The following is a 12,975-nucleotide window of genomic DNA, read 5'->3' as shown; positions in this document are numbered from 1 at the left end:
CGGAACCGGGGCGGCCGGAAGCAGGGGGCGGGGCTTCGTCATGTGCCCCGCCCCCCGTACCTCGCCCGGGGGAACTGCGATCCCCCACGATCCCCCCTGAAATGACCTCTGCACACTGTGAAAAATAACAAAAATTGCAATTTATATAAACAACTAAATTTAGGTGATGCAATAGATATCTCCATTTCTATGTATCAGAAATTCAACAGTCTTTTAGGAGGTCAAGTGATGGAGGTTCCAGTTTTCAACAAGGTCAAATCATGGCAAGGACACTGGATGGTTGAAATACATGGAGTTCACTAGTTGAAGGAATGAACGTGACTGTGTCAGCACAGTTTATAAGGGACACTACAAGATTGCTGAATTTCTGACACATAGAAAGTATGATATCTACTGCATTACATAAATCTAGAATACCTGTAATATCTATTGCATTACATAAATTTAGTTGTTTATATAAATTGCAATTTTCGTTATTTTTCACGGTGTGTATACTTTGACAACCTATCCTGTGATCTCTCTACTTTTGTAACCTCCAGGTGGTGGCTGGGAGATCTCCTGGGGTTACAACTGATCTCCAGGCAGGAGAGATCAGTTTGCCTGGAGAAAATGGCTGCTTTGGAAGGTGGACTCTATGATGTTATACCCCGTTGGGGTCCCTCCCCACCCCAAATCCCACCCTTCTCAGGCTCCACCCCCCAAAATCTCCAGCTATTTCCCAGCCCAGAGCTGGCAACCCTGTTCATCAGCAGTGATAATTTGTTATCCGTTCACCAAATGTATTTTTTGCTCCTTTTTACAAACAGATATATGCTAATGCTCATTCCTCGTGCTCCTGAATCCAAGTGACCCCTGTGGTGCTGGCCTGTAATGCCACAGGGGCCTCTCAGCTGGGCTTGTTCCAGGGCCGTTTCACTTCTCAGTCCATTCCTGTAGGCTTCTTTTGCAGTGGGAAGAGCACAGTGAAAAGAGGCATGATCCTGCTTCCCCACTATTTTGGAGCTGTACAACAACTGTGCTACCAGAATATATTCATTGTCATGGGAGCAAAACCATTGAATTCACCAGCTAGGATGGGCTGGGGACAGGGGAAGACGATTTAAAAATGCACGCAGCCAGGTTGGTCCATTGGAGGGGGAAAAATATGAATCGGTAGCATAACACCTTCACTAGAACGAACTAAAACATCACTAAGTGGTGGATATTAAGCAGAACGGGGTGGGGGGCGGTTAGAGAAAAATCTTGCTGGGCATAATGAAAAAGTTCACAGTAGTTTTAAACTAATGGAGGAAGCATTTTGCAGACATAATTAAGATAATGCCCATTACCAAAAAGATCTTATATTGCGGGGTGCGGCGGGAATGGTTCTATTCCCTCAGAAAATATGGTTATTAGGATCTTCCAAAGACTGAGCCCTCAATCATATACCTTGTTTGCCAGGATACCAGAATTTTTGAACTCAACATTTGTTTGTTTATTTACTACAGTTGCACCTCACTTTTCTCCCCAATGGAAACCCAAAGTGACTTACAACACTCTGCCCCATCTCCGTTTTAGCCCCACAACAACCCTGTGAGGTAGGCTGAACTGAGAGTGTCTGTCTGGCCAAGGTCACCCAAGCAAACTTCCACAGCAGAATGGGGATTTGAGCCTGGGTCTCACAGATGCTAGTCTGACCCTCAAGCCATCACAGCACACTGGCTCTCACTGACTTACTTACTTGAGGCTGAACAGTTACTGTAAAGCAAACCAAGTTTGAGAAGCATTTGTTTCCTCGTTTGCATAAGAAGAAGCATAAAAGGCAGTGGTTGCGTATTTTTGTCCTCTACGGTCTTTCTGATGCAGCCTTCCTGGACTCTATCAAGTGTTTTGTAGCTCTTTCTCTTCTCTTCCTTTTTAGCTGAGGCAGAACATGAGTTTTTGCCCCCTGTGAAAACCCCCACCGATGTGGTTGGCATAAAGGCAGCTTCTCTACCAGCTCCACAGTCCCCTGTATCTTTTCAGAACATCTCCCTCAAGCATCCGTGGATTGAAATACAGTACGTGGTTTCATATCCTGAAATTCCAGAAAAATGACGAGTTTGTTTTACCGGTAACAACAGAGAGCCTCGTGGCACCTCGAAGATCTACCAGGATATTGTGCTAAGAGTTTTTAAAGGCAAAGGGTTTAGTTTATCAGAGGCACTAAGTAGACCACTGATCCCAGCATGGAGCCCACAGGAACCATAATGACTGCTAGTGTGTTTCCTAGAATCCACTTGCTTCCCCCACCCCCAAAGCACCTTACCACTGAAACCATTAGCTTATCCTGGCTTTCTTCCACCTCACTGGCTCAGGAAGTACTTCACAAGATTCCAGGAGATTTAACCCATTCAGAAACAATTTTGTCTCTGTCATAAGAGTGTACTTTGCTTAGGACTTTCTAACATTTTGTGGGACCTCCTTACCTTTTTGATTGGACCCAGTCTCTATGACAGCCATTATGTAACTAGTTCCACTCCCCCCCCCCCCGCCGCAGCCATTTTGTTATTGTGTGCTACCTGTTCTCAAAATTCCAGAAGGGCCAATAACTTCAACATGCCCTGAAGTAACCACTGAACTTTTGGGGTGTTGTGCATATGCTGGATATGGGGGAAAGATTGTTATGCATGGTGAAATTAAATGACAAAGGTATCCAGCAGCAAAAATTATTTAAAAACCCACCTTTTCACATAGAAAACAAGCATGTCAGAAAGACTAGGCTAGAACCCTTTTCCTTAGCATGTAGCTTTCCTTGTGCAAGGAATTTGTTTTGGGTGTACAGAGGAATATTCAGTCCCCATCTGACATTACATAGCCCAACTACAGATCCTGCCTCCTCAGTGAGAGTTCGGTCTCTGCTTTGATCAGTTATTATAATTTCTTCCTGACCCTTTCCTGATGTTTGTGTGATCTCAGGAACACCGTGCATAATCTTTGTGGCAACCGGCAGAACCGAAGCGATTGCGGTGGTATGTTTAACTTTGAGGAGACCCAAGAAAATTTCGAAATCATAGCTGAGGAAGAGCATGTGGAAGCAGAAGCTGAGGAAACAGGTGCTTCTATTTGCGCACTTCGTTTTCATATAAAGAGCACAACATCAGTGAACATTCTACGTGTCCCTACTGGGGTCATGAGGTGTGAGAAGCACCACTGCGGTGGGCTGGACTGATCCAATGAAAAGAGATGAAGGTGAAAAATGACAAATGAAGGAACTGCTCTAAGCACATCTACCCCAAAGTAACTTTTGTTGAAATCAATGTGACTTTGTTTCGGAATAATTTATTGAGGTGTAAATCTTACTGAGCCCTGACCTGGCTGTCTCGATCTCATCAGATCTCGGAAGCTAAGCAGGATCGGCCCTGGTTAGTACTTGGATGGGAGACCACCAAGGAAGTCCAGGGTCGCAAAGCAGAGGCAGGCAATGGCAGCCACCTCTGTTCATCTCTGGCCTTGAAACCCCCATGGCGTTGCCATAAGTCAGCTACAAGTTGACAACACTGTCCACCACCAAATGTCACTGATTAGAGAATTAAGTCTTTAAATATGAATTTGTTAAATCTAGAAGAGGCAGTACATAGCTCCCCATTTCCTCAAAATCAATCCCAAATTTATCTTAAACCAGTCTGATTTCTTCCCTGATGAACATATTCCCTGCTTGTTTTCTCCTCAGTCAGTACAGAAACCCAAGAAAATACAAGGACGAAGACCAAGCCTTCCTTTATTCGAAAAAACAAAAAAGGAAACAGTGGTTTCTCTCGCTTTGCAGAAGGAACAGGACAGGACAAAGTAGCTTCCTTTAAGCACCAAATTTTAGTCCTCACAGAAGAAGTCAAGTCCCAGAAGGTAACTCCAACATTGAAATGCGTATTTGGTAGGGCTTGATCCACAATTTTTGAACTCACAGAAATGGGCTTTTATGGCCTTTGAAGTTGACTTCCTGACACAATATGATATAAGAAATTATTTTCTGATAGGGCTGCCAGCTCTGGGTTGGGAACTACTTGGAGATTTTGGGGGGTGGAGCCTGAGGAGAGCGTGGTTTGGGGAGGGGAGGGACTTCAATGGAGTATAAATGCCATAGAGTCCACCTTCCAAAGCAGCCGTTTTCTCCAGGGGAACTGATCTCTGTAGCCCGGAGAGCAATTGTAATGAATGCTCCCTTTAAGCTGCGGAGTCTTGTGAGCAAAAATTCTACTTTGTGAGCTACTGACATTAAAGTTGTGAGCAAGCGATTTGGGCATGTCGTGATAGGGGTACATATCAATTTTCCCAGTGGAGCAATCATCTGCTTTCAAATTCTACTTTGTGAGCTACTGACATTAAAGTTGTGAGCAAGCGATTTGGCTCCTGCATAAACTAGTTTGCTCCGGAGCCATCTTTTCTGCGCGAAGACAAAAATGTTACTTTGTGAGCTACTGGCAGTAAAGTTGTAAGCGAGCGATTTGGCTACTGCATAAATTAGTCTGCTCTGGAGCCCTCCTTCCTGAGCTAAGACAGAAATGTGTGAGCCGGAGGCTAAAAAACTGTGAGCTGTCTCACACTAACTCAGCTTAGAGGGAACACTGGAATTCCAGGAGATCTCCAGCCATCACCTGGAGGCTGGCAAGCCTGTTTTCTGGCATGCCACTAGTTAACGGACTGACTCCATTCATGATGATGGAAGACAAGGACACAGCCTAACAGGGCAGTGGGAAAAGTAGCCCAGTGCCACTTCCAAGCCTAACCCCCCCACTTTAGATCCCAGGTCTGACCCACCCACCCCCGCCACCAATTTAGGCATCCTACCTGATTGCATGCAGCATCCCTAGTCTGCTAATAAAAGGAGTGATGATTATTTCTTGTATGTAAGAAATCTGATTGGATGTCAAGGTAACTTAAAGAAATCAAAGCAATCCTGACATAATCTATCATCCATTTTAAACCGAAATAATACCACCTGCACTCTAACAACGGGTCTTCTAGAAGGCAGCAAATAGATAGTAACTCTAAAGGGGCTTGCGGCCATGAGGTGTGGCCCTGTAACCCACCAGACTGGGTCCCTGTCAATTCATTGAAGGCCCCTGGTTAATACATCTAGGGCCCCGGGCACACGGGCCGGATATCGCGGGGAGGAGGCGTGGCTAATTGCCCCGGTGCAGTTTGATCCGTGATTACACGATCAGACGTGCCGGCGGCACAGCACGGGTCCTTCCCTCGGTGCCAGCGAGTAAACGAGGGACCGGAGGGAATGCCACACGCCGGCCCGATCACACCACAGGCGTCTGGAGGCAGTATCTTGGAGGTACTAGTTTTTAAATGCGCATTGTCAGCGGTAAGCCACGGGTGCGCTCCACTTCCCAGATGTTGGGGTGTGATCGCACCCGGATAATCCGCCCAACGTCCGTGCCTCTCCCACGGCAACTTTGCCTTGTGACCGGAGCCCATGAACTGCAAATCCTCCTGTTCTATATACTCTTGTGCTGACAACTCAGATTTCATGTTCTCAAATGTGCAACTTTACTTAGGGCTGTGGGTGGGGGGATAGCGCATCCCAGGGAATGAAATCACATGGCTACCCCTTTCTGTTCATTAACATTTTTGTAACTGGGGGAGTAAATCGGGAATTTGGTCAGTAGTGGTCAGCAGTGGATTTCAATAGTGGACAAAAATTGTAGAACAGGTTCGGGGGGAACCCTATATTTTAATTTCCTGCCTATAGCTGCTTCTCGAAATAGATGAGTTCTCTCTTCTTGAAACTGAGCTGTTCTTGAAAATGCTTAGGAAGTTGTAGTTGCAAAATATAGTGACTGGCTGGTTGACAGGTGGGCAGATAGTCCCATCAAATCACAATTTGCACATTTGTGGTTGAGACCTAAAAAAGATTTCAGATTAGAGCTTGAAGCTGGTTTTTAACTATACTGTGTTCTGTTGTGACGTCTGACTTCACAAACCACTTTTTTTTAGTAGCACCGTGGCCATTTGGCCACATAGATAAGCAGTACAGGTGTCTTCCTGGCTGGGAAGAAGAATGGAAGCAGGGAGCAGATGAATTTGAGTTTTGTTTATAGAAATGGGGGGGGGGGGCTTTTTTGGTTGGGGGGGGGGGCTAACAACACAATACATTTTCTCCTGGATATGTCCCTGGGCTGGGTCACAAATATGTTCTGAAAGCTCTGTGCTTCCTGGATACATGGAGGGTGGGTTCAAATTCGTCTTTCTACCTTCCTCTTCACAAACTGCAGTGGCACCAAGGAGTGGCCCGTTGGGTGCTGGGCATGTCGTGATAGGGGTACATATCAGTTTTCCCAGTGGAGCAATCATCTGCTTTCTGGGACTGTTTCAGATCAGGGAAACCATGGGAGGAGGAGGTTAAGGCCCCTCTTGCTGCATGCCACAGTCCTGATCAAATCATGGAAATGTACCCATGAAAAAACCTGTCATAGAATAGTTATTTCCATCTGATTGACTAAGCAGAGTTCATTGCACAAACCACGGTTTAAACAAACCATAGTTTAGTATGATGTATGAATGCAGCCCAGCAGCCTTTCTGAACCAGTCTTGATTACACATTTGAATTTCTTTCCATCCTGTTGCACAAGATCAGTGCCTAGGGTTCCCAGGTCTTACCTGCATCTCAGTGGGGGGCTCCAGCCCAGCTCCTGGGGTCTTTTCACACGTGCTCCAATGACGTCACCAGGCAGTGATGTCAGCGCGCTGGGCACATTGTTCAGGGAATGCTCTAGCATTTGGGTTAAAAAATCTCTACGGTCACCATAGAATTTTTACCCAAATGCTAGAGCGACCCCTGGCGCGATTACATCACTTCTGGGTAACGTCATTGCATTGGGCATGATGGGGCTCTTTGGGGGCGGGGCTCCCCTGCCAGCCAGCTGGCTGGTGACATATTGGGGCCCTCGAAAGTGGGGAAAATTCCACCCCCAACAGGGGCATGGCAACCCTAGCAGTGCCTGTACTGGCAGGCACCAAGTTGGAAAACCTTGGTTTAAAATGTTGGTAAAATGTCAACTTTCTTTGACTCTTCTGAAGTGCTTTCAGAACAATATTTCTGAACTGGCCGTGGCTTCAAGTCATTTTGAACATTCATTTGGAATGGAAAGCTAGCTCATCATCATATGATAGAAATGTGTTACTCTTTTCCTGTTCAGAATCAGAAATGTTTGATCACGTTTCTGTTCTGTTCTGTCCTTCCACCCAGGAACTTAGAGCACCAGATGAAGCCGCGTTACACTGAGTCAGACTGTGAGTCATAGAATCATAGAATCGTAGAGCTGGAAGGGGCCATACAGTGTAGGATCAGCCTAAAGCTACCCTGCCCAGTGTAGGACCAGCCTAAAGCATCTCTGACAAATCCAGCCTCTTCTTGAAAGCTGCCAGTGAAGGGGAGGTTACCACCTCCCTGGGCAGCTGATTCCACCTTTGAACCACTATAGTCCAATATAGTCTGGTCCAATAACATCTACTCTGACTGACAGCAGATCTCCAAGGACTTGGGCATGAACCTTTCCCACCTTGTGTCCTGGAATTCTTTTCACTGGTGTTTGAACCTGAAACCATACCCATGCGCTGTTATCTCTTGAGTTCCCTGCTGCACGTTTGGCTTCTCTGTTTTATCCTTACAGCAGTCCTATAAAGTAGGCTGGGATGAAAGTGACTTGTGTAAGACCATGCGGTGAGCTGTATGAGTTAGTGAGAACTTGAACCTGAATCTCATTGCCTAATTATTGTTATGGTTGCAATGGTATGGCAACCTGTAAACGGATCTTTCCCCATAACCACCAGAATAAGGGTTTGCCGTTGCCTGTTGTTTATTCAAACAAAACTGAAGCCCAAGTCAGATTTGTTATGGATCAGTTGTTGGGAGTTATTTCTTTCTGAAATGACAAACTATGTTCCTGAAAACGTAGAGCGTGACCTTAAAAAGTAGAACACAGTGAGGAGCAGTGATGTTGCCTTGTAGAAAAAGCCTGTGGCAAGTAGATACAATGTATTTTTTGGGGGGAAGGATATTTTCCCACTGCTTGTGCAGATTTTTAAAAATCTAATGCAAAGCTGAAGCCTCTTGACAGTTCAGTTCACGCATGCATGTCAACATTTGATGACTTGCGGTGAATGTATAATCTGGCTGTGTAGAAAGTCATGTTGGAGGTAACTTGTGTGGTGCTATAAAAGCTCTCTATATAGTAGTGGCTCTAATTCATATTGCGAGTCTTCACCTGATGCTGCAGTCTTTTAAGTGGTGGATGTGTACAGGTGAACAAGGCTATGTTTGGATGCAATATAACATGTGTCCTTCCAATGTTCCCTAACATAAGAACATAAGAGACGCAATGTTGGATCAGGCCAAAGGCCCTTCTAGCCCAATACTCTGTGTCACACAGTGGCCAAAAATACCAGGTGCCATCAGGAGGTCCACCAGTGGGGTCAGGACATTAGAAGCCCTCCCACTGTTCTAAGCTGTGGAGTCCTGTGAGCAAAAATTCTACTTTGTGAGCTACTGGCATTAAAGTTGTGAGCAAGCGATTTGTCTACTGCATAAATTAGTCCGCTCTGGAGCCATCCTTCCTGAGCTAAGACAAAAATGTGTGAGCCAGAGGCTAAAAAACTGTGAGGTAGCTCACACTAACTCAGCATAGAGGGAACACTGACTGCAACCAAACCTACCTTTTCTTTTTTAAAAAAACACTTTCTTGTTTTAATTTGTCAATACAGAAAGTAATATCAGAAATGATTCAAATTATTAAAAGTACCTCAAAATACAATATTCTAAAACGAAGTCAATGTGCTTTATACAACCTGACAATTTTACAAAAAGATCCTCTATTAAGCATAAAATTGTTGTCCTAATGAGTTAGGAAAGTAATAGATAAGTATTCCATCATTTGTTAGCTGACACTCTGCATACCTTCGAAGACTGGAAGGAAGCTGATCTCAGACGCCCTTACGACTTAGTAGAAAAAGGAAAAATACTGGATAAACAGTACTTCGACCAGAAAATGGGCAAACGTGCACCTTGGCTTCAGTATTTCCACATTTAAGAAGTCTTATTGATTATCAAACCTACCTTTTCTGAGCCCATAAAGACAATTTCACTACCCTGAGGGGAGTTTTTTCATCCCATTATACCTTAGTGAAATGTGTCAAACTGCCCCTCACATCAGGTGCAGAGACAGCCAGAGTGGTGTGGTAGTTAGTGCATTGGACTAGGATTTGGGAGATCCAGGTTCGAAGCCCCACTCTGCCATGAGGTTTGCTGGGTGATCTTGGGCCACTCACCCTCTTTCACCCTAACCTACCACAAAGGGTTGACGTGAGGATAAAGTGGAGGACAGGAGAACAATATACATCACCCCGAGCTCCTTGGTGGAAGAGCAGGATAAAAAAATGTAATAAATAAAAATTAGTAAAAATGTAATAAATAAGAATCGTAATAATGTAATAAATAAAAGTTGTGCTGACAGAGCATTTTATATACAGTGAAACACCTCTGTCAACATGAAACAGGGCATCTAGAACTGATGAACTGCAAAATTGTGAGGGAATTTTTTTGTGTTTACTTCCACAGGAACTGGTTAAGCTTCTCCACAAAACACTGGAAGCAGCTCAGCAAGAGAAGCGGGAGTCTTGCAGGTACCTGGCCACAACGAAGGAGAAAGACAGGCTGGAGTTGGTGCGGCACAAAGTCAGGCAGATTGCAGAGCTGAACAAGCAGGTTGAAGCACTGGAGACAGAGAGGAAGGATCTGGAACATCAGCTTGCTTTGAAGGAAGAGCACATCGAGGAACTGCAGGCCCACGTGCAGCTCCTGATGGACAAGAATCAGGCCAAGCAGCAGGTCGTCCTAAAGCTGACAGAACAGCTCACCAAAGAAATGTCAGACTCTGCTGGGGAGGGAGATACCATTGCTGCAGAGACCCTGTACAAGGAACAGGAAGAGATTGAACATTTGAAGGTACTCCCAAGGCAAAGCCATAAACGTGCTCAGCTTTTGCACTTCACTCTCAGGCAGCCATTTTGTCTCCCCACTCTTCCAGTTTCACCTCAGGTGTACGCTGCCCCATAGTACTGTGCTTTCTGTTTTGTCTGAGGCATCCTTTCCAGCTTCCAACTCCCTTCCCTGTACTCCTGAATTTGGAAGCTCAGCTTGCTTTATTTCAGTATCTCATCCCCCCAGGTGCAGGAACAAATTAAAACACTTCATATACTCCCTAGATCACTGAGGTGAGAGGTGAGAAACTATTGCACTGTATAGCTCTGTGCAGAGTTATCGCTGTCTGAGCCCATTGAAAGCAGCAGGCTTAAACTGGATTAACTCCCCATAGGGTTGCACAGCTGGTCGTGGAAATAAATACAAATAAATTAGTAGTTCACAGAAAAGCAAAAAAATCACCAGCTCACCTGCGTATAGATACCCGTGTCAGACACACCTGACTAAAAAATATAAAGGCCTCTCTCATGGTGGCCTGAAGGTATGTCTTGGGCCTAATTCTCTCTGAGGTAGCAACACTCTAAATTGTAGGTGTGGTTTGCATGACTGAATGCTCTGTACCTCCCCTCCCCCCCAAAAAACCCTCCACAAAGAGAGGGTCCTAGCTTTCTCCCTGGCATGCTAGATTTTTCCATGAGCAGGTTTCCCCACCCCCAATATAAGCATTCAGTGATGTGAATCCCCCAACTGCCCTGACCTGGATGGCTCAGGCTAGCCCGGTCTTGTCAGAACTCAAAAGCTAAACAAGGTCGGCCCTGGCTAGTATTTGGATGGGTGACCTCCAAGGAATACCAGGGTCGTGACGCAGAGGCAGGCAATGGCAAACCACCTCTGAAACATCTCTTGTAGTGGGGGTTGCCTCAGATAACTCCCTTTCCATACCCAGAACTAAGTGGAGGGCTCCTTCCTTCAACCTGCACTCTAAAGAGCATGCATATTCCCAGGGCTATTTTGGGGCAGGAACGCACAGGAACGGAGTTCCGGCTGGCTCCCAAGTTGGCCACGCCCAGCAGGAACTCATTAGCATAATAGGCCACACCCAGCAGCAGGAACTCATTAGGATTGGCTAGGTTGGGGGTGTGTGGCCCAACATGCAAAGGAGTTCCTGCTACAAAAAGAGTCCCTTTGACAACAAACAAGGTAAGCAGAATAAGAAGCAAAAGGTGGGTGTGGCTGGATGGCCACATTTTTGGTAACATGGGGGTGTGGCCTAATATGCCAATGAGCTGTGCTGTCAGGGGTGTGGCCTAATATGCTAATGAGTTTCTGCTGCTGGGTGTGGCCTGTTATGCTAATGAGTTCCTGCTGGGCTTTCTCTACAAAAAAAGCCCTGCATATTCCCTTTCTGGCCTTCCATGTGACAACGCTTGATTTCCAGAACTTCATCCTCTAGCTGTCTTAGCATCTTGAAACAAAGCATCGCCTGACAAAAGTGAACCAGAACAATGACTTTACAGTGCACTGTTATCTGTATGACTGTAGCATTTGTCTCCTTCTACCAATGGGCAAAGAGAACAAGGGCTTTTGTTGTTGCCCTCCCTCCCCCACAGCTAATGAATTATATAGTTGTGTTTTGAATGATTTTCTTCTTGTTGTTTTGCTAGGATGACCTAGAAGCCTACAAAACTCAGAACCAGTTTTTGAATTCTGAAATCCACCAGGTTACTAAAATCTGGAGCACGGTGGCACAGAGAGAGAAGACCCTTCTGATGAAAGTAAGAAGCCAAGCGATGTGCTCTTTGGAGAACCGACGTTTTTGGTCATGCTCTTTCCTCTGTACTCTCAGATGTGTAGAAAGATTTCTTCCTCTCTCTAAAATGTGACTTGCCTACATTTCAGCCAGCTCTCTATAATGCGAATTGCCTACGTTTCAGCCAGCTCTCTTAAAATTCCTTCACGCTTCACTGTAACCAAGAAACAAAACATAACAGAGGGCTGTCTAGGTAGGAATGAGCTTGATTCCTATTGAGAGCCAGCATGCTGTAGTGGGTGGGGTGTCGGGCTAGGATCTGGGAGACCCCGGTTCAAATCCCCACTCTGCCATGGAAGCTTGCTGGGTGACCTTGGGCCAGTCACACACACTCTCAGCCTCACCGAACCTCACAAGGTTTATTGTCCTGGGGATGAAAATGGGAGAATGTTGTAAGCCACTTGGAGTATAAATATCTAAATAATTTTTTTAAAAAAATAATGATTGAGTTCACCAAGAAGAAGAAGAGGAGGTAGAATAGGCTCTTATACCCCGTTTTTCTCTACCTTAAGGAGTCTCAAAGCAGGTTACAATCCCCTTCCTCTCCCCAGAACAGACCACCCTGTGAGGTAGGTGAGGCTGAGAGAGTTCTGAGAGAACTGTGACTGGCCCAAGGTCACCCAACAGGCTTCACGTGGAGGAGTGGGGAATCAAACCCGGTTCTCCAGATTAGAATCTGCTGCTCTTAAGCACTACATACTGGCTAAAGATCCAGGACAGAGTTTTCCCTCAGATCATGGGGCCATGGCTTAGTGGTAGGGCATCCGCTTGGCATGCAGAAGGCCCCAGCTTCAATCTCCAGCATCTCTAGTTACAATAATGAAGTAGTAGGTGATTATAGAATCATATTTATTTATTTTATTGCATTTATACCCCGCCCTCCCCGCAAACGGGCTCAGGGTGGTTCACATAGGGCACTAAGTGCGTACAATATACAAAAATTTAAAACATTAAATTCGATTTCAACGGATGCACATATAAAACTCCTAACAACTTGCGTAGCGGAGGGGAAGGCTAGGGTAATGGAAAGATGTTGCCCAACCCCCCCGGCGGTCTCTCTCTATAAAAGAGCGGTGGTAGAAGTGGCCGTGGTGGAGGCTTCTACTCGTAAGCCTGGCAGAAGAGCTCCGTCTTGCAGGCCCTGCGGAACTGCACAAGGTCCCGCAGGGCCCTGATCTCCTTCGGGAGCTCATTCCACCAGGTAGGAGCCGCCACTGAA

At 45.7% G+C, this 12,975-nt stretch overlaps 1 protein-coding gene across 1 annotated transcript in view; it reads left to right on the top strand.

Annotated features, from left to right (window-relative positions):
- Nucleotides 1-12,975, top strand: part of TBC1D2 (TBC1 domain family member 2) — a 44,106-nt gene that overhangs the window by 10,484 nt on the left and 20,647 nt on the right. Inside the window, exons 4-8 of the mRNA XM_015420672.1 lie at nucleotides 1,901-2,039; nucleotides 2,938-3,074; nucleotides 3,692-3,864; nucleotides 9,584-9,970; nucleotides 11,611-11,721. Of these exons, the coding sequence (XP_015276158.1) occupies nucleotides 1,901-2,039; nucleotides 2,938-3,074; nucleotides 3,692-3,864; nucleotides 9,584-9,970; nucleotides 11,611-11,721 (947 nt within the window). The remainder of the gene's footprint in view (nucleotides 1-1,900; nucleotides 2,040-2,937; nucleotides 3,075-3,691; nucleotides 3,865-9,583; nucleotides 9,971-11,610; nucleotides 11,722-12,975) is intronic.

Source organism: Gekko japonicus, unplaced genomic scaffold, assembly GCF_001447785.1.
Source record: "Gekko japonicus isolate JY-2015 unplaced genomic scaffold, Gekko_japonicus_V1.1 scaffold1242, whole genome shotgun sequence".
In the NCBI taxonomy this organism is placed as follows: Eukaryota; Metazoa; Chordata; class Lepidosauria; order Squamata; family Gekkonidae; genus Gekko; species Gekko japonicus.
The sequence above is the reverse complement of the archived record's forward strand: the minus strand, read 5'-3'. Positions and strand labels throughout refer to the sequence as shown.